At 35.5% G+C, this 17,851-nt stretch overlaps 1 protein-coding gene across 1 annotated transcript in view; it reads right to left on the bottom strand.

Annotated features, from left to right (window-relative positions):
* Positions 1 to 2,597: 2,597 nt before the first annotated feature.
* Positions 2,598 to 17,851, bottom strand: part of LOC134840515 (uncharacterized) — a gene marked incomplete in the record, with an annotated part of 56,074 nt that continues 40,820 nt past the window's right edge. The window contains 11 exon segments of the mRNA XM_063856367.1: positions 2,598 to 3,587; positions 6,533 to 6,913; positions 8,090 to 8,359; positions 8,437 to 8,516; positions 10,075 to 10,572; positions 10,846 to 11,082; positions 11,434 to 11,563; positions 11,898 to 11,995; positions 13,870 to 14,055; positions 14,310 to 14,549; positions 14,698 to 14,824. Of these exon segments, the coding sequence (XP_063712437.1) occupies positions 2,762 to 3,587; positions 6,533 to 6,913; positions 8,090 to 8,359; positions 8,437 to 8,516; positions 10,075 to 10,572; positions 10,846 to 11,082; positions 11,434 to 11,563; positions 11,898 to 11,995; positions 13,870 to 14,055; positions 14,310 to 14,549; positions 14,698 to 14,824 (3,073 nt within the window).

The following is a 17,851-nucleotide window of genomic DNA, read 5'->3' as shown; positions in this document are numbered from 1 at the left end:
TATGGGCTCTCTAGAAACATGCTTGATTCGAAAACTGATGAAAATTGACGTGAAGCTCTAGTTTTTGCTTTAGCTGCTCCAATACTTCTTCATTTGCATCAATAAGTGGAAAAGTGACAAAGCTTAGAGCAACGTGGAAATTTCTGCTAATTTTTATAGAACGTGTCAATTGCCAGGCCGCAAAGTTTATGCAGAAGCAAAGCTTCACACACTGAAGCGACGACCAGGGAGCCTTAGAGAGTGTTTTAAATTGACAGAAAACATTTTTAGAAAAAAAAACATTCAAAACTGTTTCAAAACATTTATAAAATCAAAGTTTTCAAATTTTATTTGAGCCATTCAAAGCCTTCAAACAAGAGGCAAGCTTTGACATTTTTGTGTCTCAATCGGTTCGGAGATTAGTGTGAACAATCCACATTGACAAAAACTCGTTCCACGACAGCAGAACTCAGAACAATGGCAATAAATTTAATGGCAAGGTCAGCCAAGTTGATTTTCACAAAACCTGTTGTTTCAAATGGTCTTAGAGAATTTTGAATTGCGCAGTTTGGAAACTTTTTGAATGAACGCCCAGTTCTGTCTTTATCCCTCCATCTAATCAATGAAACTCGCCATCACAAGAGGCCAGGAAAACGCAAGGAAGTGGCTTCAAAAATTTGAAAAAAGGAAAGACATGAAAATATAAAATGTATGAAGATACATGTATTGAGATGGATTTTTATTTTCATGTCTTTCATTTTTTTATAAAACTTTTTAAAGCCACTACATTGCGTTTTCATTTCAAAGGACAATGTATGATTGAAATGCTAAAGCGTAGGGGTGCCTACTCTCTAAATAGTCTAAATTCAAAAATGAGAAAAGCTGCGCGACAAAAAAAAAAAATGTGAAATTGAAAATTGGTTTCTAATAAATATTGAAAACTTTTTTGTTCCGATTTACCAAGAAAACGGAAAATTTATGCTTAGTGTGGTTTTTTTACTCTGTCAATTTTCAGCGATCGCAATAAGTGTTTTTAATAAAAAATGTTATGACCCATTGAAGATATCGACTACCTAAAATCAAATTGAAAAAAAACTTTACCTCCGATCATTTTTTGCAAAGTTTTGGAAGTTTAAAAATTGCCAATTGGTCCATGCTCTGGACTGGGGAGGGTTCTCATGCTAGAGGGACAGAATGCTGGAAAAAGTTCAACCAATCAATATTGCTATGCGTTCTCACTAAATCGAATTCAATATTAACAGAAAAAAAATACAATATAATAGATGCAGATATAATAAATTTAGTTTTTGGTTTTTTTTTCTTAAATCGGTATTTTTGAAATATTAAATTTGTTCCAATCCGCCATCGATCCGGCAATATTTTCATTCATCTACTTTTTACCTAATCGGTTAATATTAACACTTATGGCCTGGAATTATTTGCTTTTTTGAGATTTTCGCGAATTCCCTGAGATTTTTGAATACTAAATTCTGATTAGCTGAAAATATGACAAAATAAATTTCAAGCACTCGGTCCCTCTAGTATGAAGGACGCCCATCTCTGGACTATTTGGTGCGCTTTGAAAATTTTTTCCATAATCATGAAAATATAACGCAAATTATTTACGCGTGGCGAATTATCCCGCGCAGCAAAATCATTCCAAATTGAATTGAGGCTAGCTTATCGGTCGTAAAAACTTGGTACGATCCAAATTTTCACACTTGATCTTTGCTATTGTCCAAAACTTATAATTTTCAATATTTTCTTTTCCCAAAACTTTTCGTTATGGATTAAGGGGCAGTCGGAACATTCACCGCTTTGCCCTGATATAGGAGCAGTCTCTTTAATTTTAATCTCTTATAGTAAATGCATGGAAACTATCTTTTTCCAATCTTGATACATGGAAAAATCTATTAGAAGGGAAAACCTATTCCCTATCTTGTTTTATGTGCAGGAAGCAATATACTAGTTGAGTACATGAGGGGTTTCTATGATAAGTATCAACGTATACATCATATATTGCTTCTCTCATGTGAATTTAAAAAATTATCTCAAGCTCGCTGCCTTGCCTGCCTCTCTATGTTCGAGTTGAAAAAAGCATGTTTTTGGGCAATCACCAAAGCATATATTCAAAGCAATGATCCTGATTGTAACAGTCCGAAAGTTTTTTATTATAAATGAGCTCCAAAACCAAAATTTGACTAGCTGAATAGCAGCGAAAATTGTTCTTTTTAATTGTATAATGACCTATTCGATCTTTCGAACTAAATTAATCACTTAAAAACTTCGCTGTCGTCAAGAAAAAACTCATATATTTTCTTCACGTTAATCATTTTTTGTTATGCCATGATGAACTGCAGTATCGTCAAGTAACTAGTATAGACAGAGTCAAAAAGCAAACACATGTAACAAAAGACAGAATGTATTCATAAAGGAATGTATCTAACTGGAACAAAACATCAATGATGCACAACAAGTAAATAAATGTCAATAAGTTGCTTCAGGCTAACTAATCTACTTCTAAGCTAAAAATTAACTAAGGATTTTATATGGCACCATGGTTTCGTTGATAACTGATTACAATCAAAATTTTGTAATCAACCATTTCTTGAAACTTTTACAATTTTTCACGCAAATCTTTTAAATAATTGACCTCGTCAAAAGCTAACATTTTAAAAACCAAGGCCCACTTGAACTCAAACTAAAGCACAATATTGATACTTCTGAAAGCAGAATCATTCAAAATGATCTTGTTGATGCACAGAATTTTGATACTTTTTTTCTAATCTTCTAAATAGTCTTCGCCCTTCAAAGCTTGAAGCAGATCCATTCTTTCTCTATCTTCCTTTTCTTGATTCAATTTTATTTGAGCCATCAAAACATCCAAATCGTTCTTCACGCATCGACCGGTCATTGAGTTCATATTGGGTGTTTGAGGAACGTCTGAATAGTTTGGAATGTTAAAAGGAGTCGACTGAAACATAACGTTCGGATTTCTTCTCGACGTTTGATAAACTTCGTCACTGATGATATTCGCTTGTTGATATATAGCCGGAAAAGCTAATGCATCTTGGCACGAGCTGCTTTGTTCATTTTCTTGATGAGACTGGAAATTTTCAGATCGTTTTGGAACTGGAGTTGCAATTTCGAACTGAAAACTTTCTTCAGACGGAGTGAATTTGTTTCGATTGTTATTCAAGTCATTTTCAAATTCGTTCATGCTTCTCGGCGAATCATATTCCGATCCGAATCCGAATGACGACCCGGCTCTGCTTCGGCTTCGCGACTGTACAAAATTCCCTGCCGAGTTTTTGTCATTTTGAAGCCGCCGACTTCTGATTACATCAAAGACTCCGCGACTTTGAGCGACAGGACGATTCGAGACGCTGTTGTTGTCGAAATCTGAATGACAACCATCCGAAATTACCGAAGCTGTTTCGGATGACATACTGATTGATTCGAACGAAATAGATGTCTGGCTGACAGGCAGTGGAAAACAGTCAGTCGTAGTTGGAATGGGGATGCTTGTCACAGAAGGTTCGTTGGCTTTCTTTTGGCTGACCTGATGTTGAATGTCCGTCGGCTGCGTTTTTTTGAAATCGTTCGGCCTAAAAGGAAAATAGCTTAAAAACTTGTTTGCACCTTGCTTTTTTCCACACCCTCCTCTTTTCCGTACTCCAGCTTCAAATCCCCCCTCATACACACACTCAGACAAACACAAACAGACACAGACACGCACCACTGAGCAGCCATGACCGATGGGTAAGGCACATGTCTCTCGACATGCGGGTCGTTTGTTCGAATCCCACTTCGGTCACGGTTGGAGGGGTCGCAGTGTCGTCCGCCTCCACAAGGTGGAACCAGCCAGCTACGTCAAATTAGATGACATTCCCCTCCCCTCGGTTGGTCCTGCACTTATTACGGACGGGGTTTTTAAAAAACAAGCCCCCCCGCGCTCACCATTGCAAATATTTTATGTTTGTATTTTCAGATGATATTAACTGAAATTGCGTGTTACTGCTTTTTTTACATCACGAAAAAAATCTTCAATTCAAACTTTTTCTTTTTTGAAATAAAAAAATGTGTACTGAAGAGTGGTTCGCTATGAAAAATCTCATTATACTATGAAGTCAAATTGAAGTAGCTCTTAGCAAATATAATTAGTAGCCAAAAGTTTGGACAGACAGAATTAATAAAAATGAGCAGTAAAAGCTTTTAGAAGTTTTATTGCATGCTAAATCTGAAGCAGAACTTCTTTGAAACTTTTGTCAGATCAAACTCAAAATGAAAGGTCGTCGATCATCCGATGATTGTGCTAGCCTAATTTTTAAATACTGCGAAAAAAATCCGGATTTGACTATAAACGATTGGCAAAAAAATTGTGAAATCGAAATCTGCTATTTATGATGGTTCACAAAGACGACTATCAAGAAGTTTTTAGACAACAAACGCCCCTAGAAAAAAAACTTAATTGAAAATGATCAAATTACTCAAAGTTTGGAAATTAATAGCAGAAAAACATAAGCAACTCGGAGCAACAATTTTCCGGTTACAAGACTTACTAATCGATGACGTATTTTAAAAAACAAGACTTCTGTACCGGAAAGCCTCGCAAAACTTACTGAAGTCACAATGAAGAAAGCAACGAATATCTTATGCACATGATTCGTTAAATTTTGACTGAATTTGTGTTATATCTTCGGACAAAACGGCTGTGTAGCTTAGAAAAACAAGAAAAAAACCGGAAATCTATTTTGGAAGACGGACAAGTGAACAATTTGAAGAACGATTTTCAATCGATAACCATATTTTGAGGGGAGGAAATGTGAGTCTGGAGTAATTTTCTTTTTTGCTTTTGGCTGCATCGAAACTTTCTATTCGACAATGAACGCCCAGCATTATGCGGCAAAAACATGACCAAACTCTCTACTCCCTGGTGTGGACATGCTAAGCCCCCTAAGAAGAACGCTTGCTTTTCAACAAGGCAATTCCCCACCCCATACTGCAAATGGGACGAAAAATTATTCACTAGAAAAAAGCTTCAGAACCTATAAAAACTCCAACAGAAGCTGTCTTCAAAATCTTGCCATTGACGTGCCTAGTCGACTTCGTAATGCAATTGCCCGCCGTGGTTACACTTTTGGAGCTAAAACTGTGCCTTATGAGCTTTTGGCGTTAATTTATTTTAGTTTTAATTTCCAATGCTGTTTAGATAATTGCTCTTTTTAATTAATTCTGTCTGTCCGAACTTATTTCAACTCTGTAGTGGTAGGACGTTCACTTTGAGATAGCAACGATAGTCATTCGATGGCAATGATAGTATGTGATGACTCGCTCTGAGTTGACCTCTACCTTCAGGTCAACCACAGCGTGACAAATTTCGGCTGTAAAAGTGGTACGTGGAAGTTCTGGAAATTAAAAAACGGCATTGAGTCGCAAAAAAGAGCTTTGCTCAACAAAATAATTCAGTTTAGAATGTTAAAAGATAAAAAACGGATTATGCATAGACAAGTCTAATAAACCTCTGCACTAAAAGATGCGTAAGAACTCCAGAAGCTAATCAAAAAGTTCGCAAAACTTGGTTTTCTTTGCCGGAGTATGCTTAAAATCCTGCCATTGGTGTGCATATTCCACTTTGGAATCCAGCTGCCCGCCGCGGTTATAGTTTTTGAGCTAAAACTGTGTTTTAGGAAACTTCGACGTTATGTTTATTTCAGTTTTAATTTCCGTTGATGTCTAGACATTTGCTTTTTAAATAATTATATCTGTCGGATATTATTTCAATTCTCTAAAACTGTAGGGCGTTCATTTTGAGATAGCAAGAATAGCCATGCCACAGCAATGATAGTGTGTGCTAAAGAGCTCTCAACTAACCTAAAGCTTCAGGTCAACCACAACCTGGCCAATTTCGGCTGCAATAGCGACACTACTTAAAACTTAAAAAAACGGCCTTGAATCGCTAAAAAGAGCTTTGCTCAACAAATAACTCAGTCTTGAATCTGGGAAGATAATAGCAACAGACTATGCTTAAAATATAATAGCAACAGACTATGCTTAGACAGGTCTGATAAAATTTCACATATCCTATGCGAATCACAGATACCACCATTTAATTATTTTTTCAAAAGAGACACTCAATTATTGAGTGGGTATGTTTGTAAGTCGTTTGGGGAGGTAAAAAGATTCGCAAAGTTAGCAGTCTCGATTTGGTGAAAATCTAACAAAAAATGTGCTGGGATGCATAACTTAGCCGATAAAAATATTTTGTAAGGCTCCTTTCGACTTTTCCCCACATTTGAGATTCAATTTTGAAAAAATCATTGAATCAGTCATAATGCAAGGAAATTTGGCATGCTGAACAAACTAACTGTTGTGAACAGATTTTTTCTTCATACTAGATCATAACATCACGCATTCAGCTAAAATATCACGTAAAAGCAACTTGAAAAAATGGAAAATTTGAAAACAGTGGGTGGGTGGGGGGGCAATGTCACTTAATTTTTTTTTTGACCAATGGGTTAGTTTATCTTTGCCAATGACACTTAACACTAACCCTTTATTTTTCTTGGACTTCATTTCAAATCTCAATGGAATCACGTTTTCTCTCGGCGCAAACACATGTTCATCTGATAATTCTCGTTTCCCTTTTTCGTTTGAAGATAGTACTTTCTGCCCAAAAATTTTCCAATCGCTCTCTTCGTTTGCTTCTAGAACATTCTGATTACAATCTAATTGAGAAGCCAACATCAATCTGCGCTGTGATTGGTCGAACCAAAAGCAACGACTATTTGTCAAAAATTCTATGATGCTATCATGGTAATCGTGTAGGATTTCGTCACAGTCTGGAAACTGTTTGACAGTTTCACACATTTCGACGAAGGGTGTGTCAGCTTCTCTAAGAGGACCATTCTGCAATAATAGAGTCCGGAATTCGCTGAAATAGTGTTGAACAAACGGTAAATAGGTAATTGTACTTTCAAAGTCGCATCTAATGTAGCTCTAGATTGAAGTGTGTTCAAAAGCAAACAAAACTTTGAACCAAAAAAATGAAACCCGGAAAATGAAAACATAGCAAACTAACAGTTGGAAAATAGTTACGAACGCAAAGAAACTGAAAACAAACCGACTGGTTTTTCAAAAAACTTCAACTTTTGAATTTCGAAGAAAAAAAATAAATGCTCTTTGAATTTGCAGAAAAATTTATTCAGAACACTTTTTTGTTAAAATTAAGCCAATTTGAGAAAACTGGATTAATAGGTGAAGCTTTTATTTCGCTAAGAAATCTGATAATTAATTTCCATTTTCGAAATTAGAAATCGATCGCGTTTTTCGTGACCTTTATATTTTTGCTGTTCGATAATGTAGTTTGCCTTCGGAAATGCACTGAATTTGAAAAGAAATCACAAGTCATACCGCGAAAAATCAAAGTTGAGCGTGAACATTTTTAAGACTTTTTCCTGAAAAAAAGCAAACAAAAAAATCAGCCAGCAAGACCTATATAAGAGTTTTCACTACGTTCATTACTCTTAATCATGAAAATCAAAAAAAAAATTCAAACCCGGAAGTATTCATCTATAGGTGATAAGCAGGGGCGGATACAGGATTTTCTTGAGAAAGGACTGATTTTCCGAGCTCGCCCAAATCTTAACAAAAACGCAATTTTGACCAAATTTTCTGAACCGCAGTCAATTTTGTAGAAAAATGCCAAAAAAAAATATTTTTGGGCTCTTTTCGGGAAGTTTTGACCAAAAAATTGTGTTTAGAAAAATTTTAGGGTTGGTCAACCAAAAATGAATGTCTCAAAATAGTATCAAAGGTGGACTCTTTGGGTGGTCAGGGGGTCGAATCCCCGAGACGAGCGCCCGCTCCCACTAAATTCGTTAGTGATGATAAAAGTAATTTAAGAAAATCAAACGCAGTTGCCATTTTCAAGAACGTTTCTGCAGTCAAGCCTATTTTTTTGGAAAATCTAGATTCGGGATGGTATGCGAGTGAAAAGTACTTGAAGAAAAAATGGTAATCAAATCTCATTTGTTGCTTTATGAAATTATTTATGTTTACCACTCTGAAATGAAAAAGCGTTTTTCTTCTTACTCAAATATGAACTTACTCAAATATGAACTTGTGCGCAATCGTCTGAGACTCAAAAGGATCTGGATCATCTTGCATAGTCGCTGCAGGAACTGCTCTAGAAGCAGACTTTTGATTTTTAGCATTCACAACATTTTCCAAGCCGGGTATCTTTCGACCATAAACTGCTTCAGAATATGATACACTGTTGTTATTCGGGTCTTGTTTTAATACACCGTTTTCAATTCGAGTAGATCCGAAATCGTTGGAAGATTCGAGTGAAGTTGACTTTGGCGAATAATCGTCGGCACTAAATGAAAAAATAGTTTGACCTAATTTTTTTGTTATATACGATTTTTAAAATGAAAGTGCGGTCGGTCCACTTACAGAGGTGAGAAAGGATTGGATGAGAAGTCCAACATTTGATATTCAGATATTGAGACTGAATTCCGATTCTTCTTCCGCTTCTAGAAAACAAGATTGCAATTCTCTTACGCTTCTGCTTTTTATACCTGATCAGGGATTAATTATATGATCCGTTTAGGGTGAATCCCTCATGTCAGAGGGACCAAATGTCCGACATTATGGTCAGTCAATCCGTTTTCAGAATTCAAAAATTCGGGAAAAGGCAATAAAATTTGTCAGTTTTTCAGAATTTAAAGAGCGAAATTAAATTCAGACACAAATTTCTTGCTAAAAGGAAGTTGTGACGACTACTTTGAAAGGTTTGACAGTTTGGAAAGAGTCAATGAAGGCAAATAAATAGGAAAAAACACTGACTGGTTTTTTGAAAAATCTCAACTTTTAATTCCGAAGATACAACAGTTGGCCTCCTTAAAGCTCTTTGAATTTCTAGAAAAGTTTATGATTGACACTTTTTCAATAAAAATTTACACTTATTAATAAAACTGGATCAATAGATAAATTCTACTTTCGAAACTAGAAGTCGATCACGTTTTATACACAATTGCTAGGGGAGTTTTCCTTCCTTTACAAATGAAATATACTCAACTTATAAAGAAATCAGAACTCAAACCACATAAAATCAAAATTTACCGTGAAAAAACTGTAAGACTTTTTTCCTGAAAAATAAATTACTAAGACCTATATAAGTGAGTATTCACTACGTTCAAAAAATATCACTTCTATTAAAATTTTTCAAATTTAGAATGAGGTAACGGATATTAATTCAATGTAAATTTTTTTTAACATTTAGGTGATCAAAACAATTTTATTGAAAGCTCCTATTTTGACCACGAAAACTCGACTGAAAAAACAAAACAAGATCAAATTCGAACAATAAAGTTTTCTTATTGGAGATTGGAAAATTTTATTATTGTTTTGAGCACGTCACGAAAAAGCTACTGGAAGGAAACATGGCGTAGGGTGTTTTTTTTGTCTAAGTTGAAGTGCGGCGAGGAAAGTTTTTAGGAAACTCAAGTTTGATATCATATTAAAGCACTATTGATCGCTTCTCGAATTTCAGTAAAAAATATCTGAAAACCGAGAAAAACTGGTCCGAAATTTGAGCTATTCAGGCACATTTAGCAATGATTGGATGAGTTTGACTCATTCTAATCGGAAAATGAAAAAATTTTAACATCTTAACATGATAAGGGCGGTTGATTTTTTAAGTGTTAAAGGCATAGTATAACCTTAACATCATAAAACTTAACATCATAAGAGTGGTTGATTTTTTAAGTGTTTAAGACAAAATTTGATAGGAAAAGTAGAAAAAAAAATCAGTTTTAGATCTATGAGGTAAAAACACCAGCATCGAAATACTTAATTTGACTTGGTCAAGTGAAAAGGTGATTTCAGTCACGCAAAAAACAATTTCATTTCAAACTGCAACCGACACTGCCCGCTAAAAATGTCATCTATCGACTAATTCGAATGCGCAGTGATGGCAGACAAACAATTCAAACTTTCCACATACTAAAAAAATCTTGGATGTGCAAATAGTTCAAAACTATCCAACATGTGATACAAAAATTTTTCTAAACAAAAGACCGGCGTACTTACAGGAATGGCACCACCCGAAGGATCTAGTCGGACGTCACCCGAGTGATTGCTATTCGATTCGGCACGCGGTAAAATTTTCAACTTGTCAGCAGGTAGGGGGTCTGGTATCTCCAATTCGTACCCTTTCTTCACCTCACGTGACTTTACATCATCACCGGGTGCCGATGCATCTAACGCTTTTGCATCAGTTGTGTTTTTAGTCGATTCTAATTTAGTTTCCACACTTTGAGGTTTTTCTTGGTTCACTTGCTTGGAATCTTTCGGCTGTAGAGGAGTTTTTTTCACATCTTCTTTCGGCTGTGTCTGATCTGAGCTCTCTTTGTGTTTCGCTTTTCTATTTTTCTTTTTCTTACATTGAGAGTTGGTTTGTTGCGTGTTCGGCTCTATCTTCGGCTTGGCCTCAAATTTTGATTTGACCTTTCCATCTTTTGGGTCTATAATTGAAATGGACTTGATCGTACCTGCGCAGTCTGGTGTTACGCAGTTCTTTCCAGGCAGCTTGAAAAATTATGCGAGAACAAAATTAACATTTCAACATGATTATAAGTTCATAATGTTTCTACCTGTTTTGCCGGTTTATAACGAGCCTGTCTTACAGTTGAATAATTTAGTTTTTATTTTGAATTCATATCTACATTTTTGCTGAAAAAAAAACCTCGGCCAAAAACAATTGTTCACAAAATACATGAACTGGCTTTTCGGTTGAACGGCGTCTAGTTCCTGAAATTACTTTTAAGATACTAAACTTCTATGGCGATTTAAAGGACTTACAGAATTTTCAACTCCCATTTTTAACTTCTTCCAACAATTACAATGGTATCCAAGTTGACACTTGTCACTGCACTCCAAACTGTAAACACTCTCGAATTGTGACGTCAGAGGGTCTCCCTGGTACACTTCCCTTCTAGTCAGGGAACAATTAGGGTAGACACAAGTAATCAAAGGAGCAGGGGGTTTCACACATCTCTCCTTCAGTTGTTGCAAGGCGCTCAATTTAGAATCCCGTGTCTTAACAAAACGAAAGCAGTAAGGTTTGAGGTACGCAGGTGATTTGTTGACACTCTGATTCAAATTTTTTCATAGTGAGCCTTGTAGATTAAACCTGAAATTTGAATTAGAAAAACCACAGGTAAAATTTATTCACGCGGTTTGAGAATGTTGGTCCAATTTTCAAAAGCGCAGTTTAAAAATGCCTGCAGCCTTGAAACTTCCCAAAAATCTTGACAAAATTTGGGCGTTTCGGTCGCAACTAGAACGTTAGTTGGTCTGTTGGCAGTTATTTAACCGCTCTAGCAGGGCTAAGATCGTAACATTTTTAGAGCTGTATTTCGACACGAGCGGAACTTAATCAATACTCACATCTTCGCATGTGATTTTTGAGAAGCGCAGAACATCAATCTTAGCTGTTTCTCCAGGCCAACTGGGCAAACACACATCAGCAAACAGGTCTTCGCTGATATCTTTGATTGCACTGTACGCTTTGTCGAACCTAAACTCACAAAGAAACCCAATTAATTGCCCAAAAAACTAACAACTTTGCTCCTTTAAAAGCAAAATCTGGTCGAGGTTTTCAGACTGGTTGTCACGCAAGATATTAAAACCATGCAAACTCTCCTTAAAAATCTCCCAATCAGGGCAAAAAAGCATGAAAAAAGAGCATTAATATATCGGATATTCAAGACCTAGTTTAAGACCGCTCGTCATTTTTTTCACAGCCTGGTAGAACAGACAAAAAAACTTCCGCGTACTAATACGTCAAATGGTAGTACTTCCAAAGATGTTGTTAATGAGTACAAGAATTTTAAAAAATGTTGGAAGCTCACATGAAGTTCTTGCTGTATAAGAACCCTCTGCAATACTCCAGTAGAAGTCCCTTGCAATCATACATTTGTTCCGCTATGTATTTGATGACATCTCCGATCTACAAACAGTAGCGGAATCAGAGGGGGAGACGCTTTCACCTCAGAGGGATTCGACGCCTTCACCACCCAAAGAGTTCCTCCTTGATACTAATTTACGTCATCAATTGTCGACTCTTACGTCATCAATTTACGTCATCAATTATGCTTGTGTAGTCAATACATACTTATTTTAGAGTGAGTTTAGCTCTGGAAAAACGCGGTTTTTTGGTGGAACGAAAAACATATCACAACAGCTGTCCCACGTAAAAACCAAAAACAAACAAAAAAAATAGGTTGTTATGCCAGTGGAACGTTTAGTTCCGATAAGAAAAGACTTTGATATTAAAAATTATTTGAGAAACTATTTTAGTTTTAGTAACTGTCTGTCGATTATTAGGAAAGGCTAGGGTCGAAGCCAGGGGCGGATCTAGGATTTTGTCGAGCGGAGGGGGCGGATTTTGTCGAATTTAAAATTTTGTCGACGTTTTTTTAGGTCGACCAAATTGACTTTCTGGGCTCTCCTAAATCACTGTATGTCCCTAAATACAATACTTCGAAACAAAATTAAAGCTTGCTACATAATTTTGCTTTTCTATTGAGAAACCTGAAGTACAAGTTCTACAAAGGCAAACACAGGCGGTAAAACGGCAAAAAATAACTCTAACGAAGCTTTTGAAGAAATGTGAATTAAGCAAAAATTTTAAAAAAACGTTCTAACAAGCGGCATTGATCCTACTACTTACAGGTTTAGAGTTTCGACTTACAGGTTTGGCGTCTCACGTCGTCGCGCCTGTACCATGATCACTTGATGATCGTCTAACACTAGCCCTTAATATAGCACGTACAAATTGCCATTGCTATACCAGGAAAATTGCCACTAAATTAGCGTTTTTATTAGTTATTAGCAAAATTGGGTTACAAAAAAGTGAACTTCGTAATATGACACTACGCTCGTTAGCTTTCTTGGGTAATTAATGAATCTATAGAATTTGGTTACGAACACACTCAGTGTGGGAAAAAAACTATGGTACAGGATGTTAAGCTGTCTCGCAAAATTAGGTATGTCTGACTCAGGAGAGTACTCGTAGTGCATAGAGTGTATTATCATAATAAAGACCTTTCACTCGGGGTTCGGATTACAAACATTTTTTTTGGAATAATTGTTTCACTGTCGAGAAAAAATGGTCTGAAAACGTTTGTATTTCATAGTTCATATTACTTTCAGCAGGGGATCGGTATTAAAGTACTTACTTTCAACTTGAATTTTGATGAATTTTGATTTTCCTATTTATGCAATCTTTATCCAAATTAAAGCTTAGTTTCAATCTTTACTGAAAAACAAAACAGCTTTTATAGCTGTTTGTGCCCTAATTAACCATAGCACATCTTGGTCCAATTTTTAAAAATAAAAATGCACTTAACGTAACGAGTCGGACATGCTAGTTTACTTTGAATTTTTTGTAAATTGAGCACTACGGCTAAACTGCAGGTAAATTTAGACTGAGTATTGTAGTTTTAAACTCCAGTAAGAGCAAAAAAAATTTTCTCGTTTATGAAACTTTTCTGTTATACGACTTAAAATTACTGAACTGACAATAAGGCTTCTGTTTGTAATGAAAACCCAGGATTGTGCGCTGAAATTAATTTCAACCAATCAAATTTGAACGTTAACAACCTATTGAAAGAAAAAAATCAGCTTCAAGCCGTCGTGCAAGTGTAACAGAAAAGCGCCATTATAATAGCTAAGGAATTTAAAGCTTTATAATGAACACCTTAAAAAATTTGCTGTATGCGAGAGCAGCAACTCTTTCTGATTAAAAAAATCCTGAGATAGGTCTTACATATTACTCTGCTAGAAAGTTCTTTGCATAATTTGAAACTAATTTTAACGTACAGGTGACGATGATTTAAAAAGGCAGAAGAGACGAGCAAATTTCGCGTCCTTGGAAGTTACGAGCTGATTTGAGAGCAGCTTTTGGCTTCCTGTTGGTTGATGATCTACCGATTGATACAATATCTCGTAGCTGATTGCGGCAGATGCAAACTGGGAGTATTTGGCGCAACCGAACGCCTCAGTAGCCTGTAATTGTAAAATTTAATTGGGTTCTTAAATTTATTTTGATTTCGTAAGACGAATTCTGACAGCTTACGACATATTACTGTTTTAACCAGGCCCTGCCCCTCACATCAGCGTCAAGTATGAAAATTAAATATTTTCGGAATAGTCTATCGGTTAGTATGCCAAGTTTTATTAAAAAATTCTTATTGTATGAACAAAAATTATGATTGCAAAATTTTGCTGGCGGGGGAGAGTGTAAGAAAAGTTCAACTTACTAAAACAATGAGAGGGTGAGTCGCTTCCCGATGCTTTGGCAGGGGATCTTTTCCCATAATTGCAATGCATTGTTTTGCTTTGGGTTTCGGGATCAATGTCGAAGTTTCACGAGGTTCTAAGCTTAGGAGTCGTGTTTTCATCGACTTTTTACTTTTCTTTTTGGTTGCAGCTGCCAGCGATTGGCTATGAAAGTGTTTCATGAACATGAAAGTTCGGAAGTAATTCAGGTGCATCTCGGGCTAAATGAACAAAATAGTAAGTTTTTCGCCTCCATTCCTTTTTCACGTTCTAAGCCCCAAAACATTTTGTTTAAACTCAATAATAATTGATAAAATCCCAAAGTGTCAGCTAGAAGGCTTTCTGAGTGGAAAAAAAAAACATTGTAACCTCTTCAATGCCGTATATGGAGAGTGTCGTGTCAATGACCACTTTACTTCTGGTCTCATAAGCGAACTGCAGAACAGCTGGAGGCATTTCGAAGATCTCGGCTTGCATATGCACTTCATAGGAAATACTGGAACAAAAAAATTGTTTGATAACACTGAAACACAAATATTAATAATTTGATTAAATACAAAAAAAAATATTTGCTATCATTGCATAAGATACATTTGTGTGCAATCCATCCCATTATCACCATTCTGATTGACTTCATGGGTTTTTACGTAATCGCAATTGGCATACACATGCAACGAATGAATAATCAAATGTCTCAAATGAGTCATATACAAATGACTCATCAAAATGTTCAAATGAAACTTGTCACAGAAAAAAAAACGGCTAACCCAGCGGACACTAATTTTTGATCCCCACCTTGATTTGGAATGCATCAAAAAAAAGTGTGAATCACTCTAGATTTTTTCATTTTTCGGCACTTCATTCAGCCCATTTTTCGCATTTTTCTGCTTTTTTTTCTTCAACCCAAGAACTCATTGTTCGTTCTGACCACCGAAATTAGCTAGAAATCGTGTCTAGAGGCATGTTATAGTTTTTATTTGATCCAAAATCAGTATCACAAAAAATCATACTGCTAAAATGATTAGTGTATGAGATCAACTTCTATTCTGTTCTTTCTAAAAGCGGTCTGAGGTCTGATTTATGTTTAAGTTGTGTAAGTTCATTGTAATCTATTGTTCTGAGAATTGGTCGAGTTTCGTTTAAACTTCAATGCTGTTTTTGAATTTCCTTCAAACTAGGTATCTAATTGTAATTTTATATCGCTTATAGCGATGTTTTTGCCTTCTAAGTCTTTGAAGCTGTTTATGAGAGTGAAAGATTTATCTGTTTTTGTTGAGTTGTGTTTTCTAGTATTATAAGGTTCTATATACAGTGCTGATTTAAATTAACCGGACAAAATGCGTTAAACTTGAAATTTAAAACCCGTTTTTCTCAAATTGGGTTGAGTTTAGGAGAAAACTTATGAAGACAAAACTTGCTTAAAATTTTAGCAGAATTAATACGGTGTAATTTGTTTTGCGAATTTCGGGCCCAAAATTTTACCCCAAAAATGGGTTATGTTGGCTTTTCTTAGTTAATCAAAAATTACGCCAAAAATACCCGGCCGATCACAGAAACAATTATACCAAAGTGAGCCCATTACGTAGCCCAACAAACTTTATGAAAGGTGTTTTCTCCAAAATATTGTATAAGTTAATTTATTTTTGTTTGATAGACAAAAAAGGTCATTTTTCCTATATAAAATATCAAATTTTTATTTAAAAACAATTTTTAAACAATTTGCAATTTTTTTTGGAGAAAACACCCTTCATAAAGTTTGTTGGGCTACGTAATGGGCTCACTTTGATATAATTATTTCTGTGATCAGCCGGGTATTTTCGGCGTAATTTTTGATTAACTAAGAAAAGCCAACATAACCCATTTTTGGGGTAAAATTTTGTGCCCGAAATTCTCAAAACAATTTACACCATATTAATTCTGCTAAAATTTTAAGCAAGTTTTGTCTTCATAAGTTTTCTCCTAAACTCAACCCAATTTGAGAAAAACGGGTTTTAAATTTCAAGTTTAACGCGTTTTGTCCGGTTAATTTAAATCAGCACTGTATGATACCTTTTCTAATTCTGGTACCGAATAATGAGTCTTGCGCTAGTTAGAAGCTGTCAAATACATATTGAAACTACTTATTCATGTCCAATGAGTCCTTCTGACATAACGTTCAGTTGTTTGAAAGGGGATGCAAAAAATTTGTTATTGTTCCGACTTTCATAACAAAATTATCGGAATATATGTGCTGAGAGTGGTTTCTTTTCTTCAGACAAATTTCGACTTTTTAACTAACCATTTTTGACGGGATTTGCCATAATTGATTTGTTACTAGGAGCGAAATCTATCACTTCGTACTTCATATGGTGTGTGGGGGAATGAATTTCACAAAAAATCTCAAATTATAAAAAAAATTCATTTTTTGTTTCATTACATTTAATTTTTTCTTGGTATTACTCTGCTCCATGGACAATAAGAGGCAGTCGGAACATTCAGGGCCTCGCCCTGATACGAGCAGTCTTGTTAATTAATTTTCTTGTTCCTAAGCTGTTAGTTCTTTTAAAAGTTTATGTTGTGTTAGGCATATTAGCAAGCACGTCTTCATTATTCAATCGGCTCGCAGAAAGCATTTCAGATTTGAATTAAATCGGGGTACAAATAAGATAGTTGGGTTCCGGGAAGAATCAAGTCTGAAGGCTGGGTCCCGCAAATTGTGTGAAACTTTCAAAAACAAATAAACAAATGCGAATTATGTTTTCGAAGATTTTTAGGCCTAAAAACTTTTATTCAGGGCCCGTCCAAATTTAAGGGACCAAAACATCATACTTGTACCAGATCTGGTTTGCAAAACTTTTCTAAGCAAGTCAATGAAATACTTAGAAGCTAAAACTTAAATGCTTGAAATATTTCATACGTGAATTGGTTCAAAAAAGTCAAATTTTACATAGCAAGCCACTACAATGTTGAAAGTTTTCATTTTCGTACACTTTTTGTAAGGATGGGCAAAAGGCTAGTTTTCTAATCAAGCCATTCAAGCGATGATTTATCAAATTTTAACATAATCTAATCAAAACTTAGCATTATTTAATTTGGTAAATCGATGCGCAAAATTTTATATTGCAAGGATCATAAAAAAGGTCACATAAAGCAAGGACAGCCGGTTACTGTTCAAGTATCACAGAATTTTCCGACCATAAAAATACGACAAAGAGTTTTTTCAAATTAGTGTTTTTTTCAGCGTGGTGACATAAAAAGAATGTTGAAAGGAAATTATTATTGAAAGGAAAATTATTCTTGAAAAAAATGGCTAGAAAAACGAGGAAAAAAAATTGGGCGCTGACAAACCAAAAAACGAACTTCACTCGAGTAAAACTAAATTTTCACGTTTTAAAAACGCTATTGTAAGCTTAGTCGCTCGCTTTATTCGCTCAAATCAGGACGATGAACCAAAAACTTCAAACCCGTTTTTCTCGAACTTGGAATTTTTTAGGAAATTTTCCTATGTCGTTCGAATCACGACTGTAACGGCTTTAATATGATA

Source organism: Symsagittifera roscoffensis, chromosome 2 (genome assembly GCF_963678635.1).
Source record: "Symsagittifera roscoffensis chromosome 2, txSymRosc1.1, whole genome shotgun sequence".
NCBI lineage: Eukaryota > Metazoa > Xenacoelomorpha > Acoela > Convolutidae > Symsagittifera > Symsagittifera roscoffensis.
Note: the sequence above shows the minus strand (reverse complement) of the source record. Positions and strands in the feature narration are given on the sequence as shown.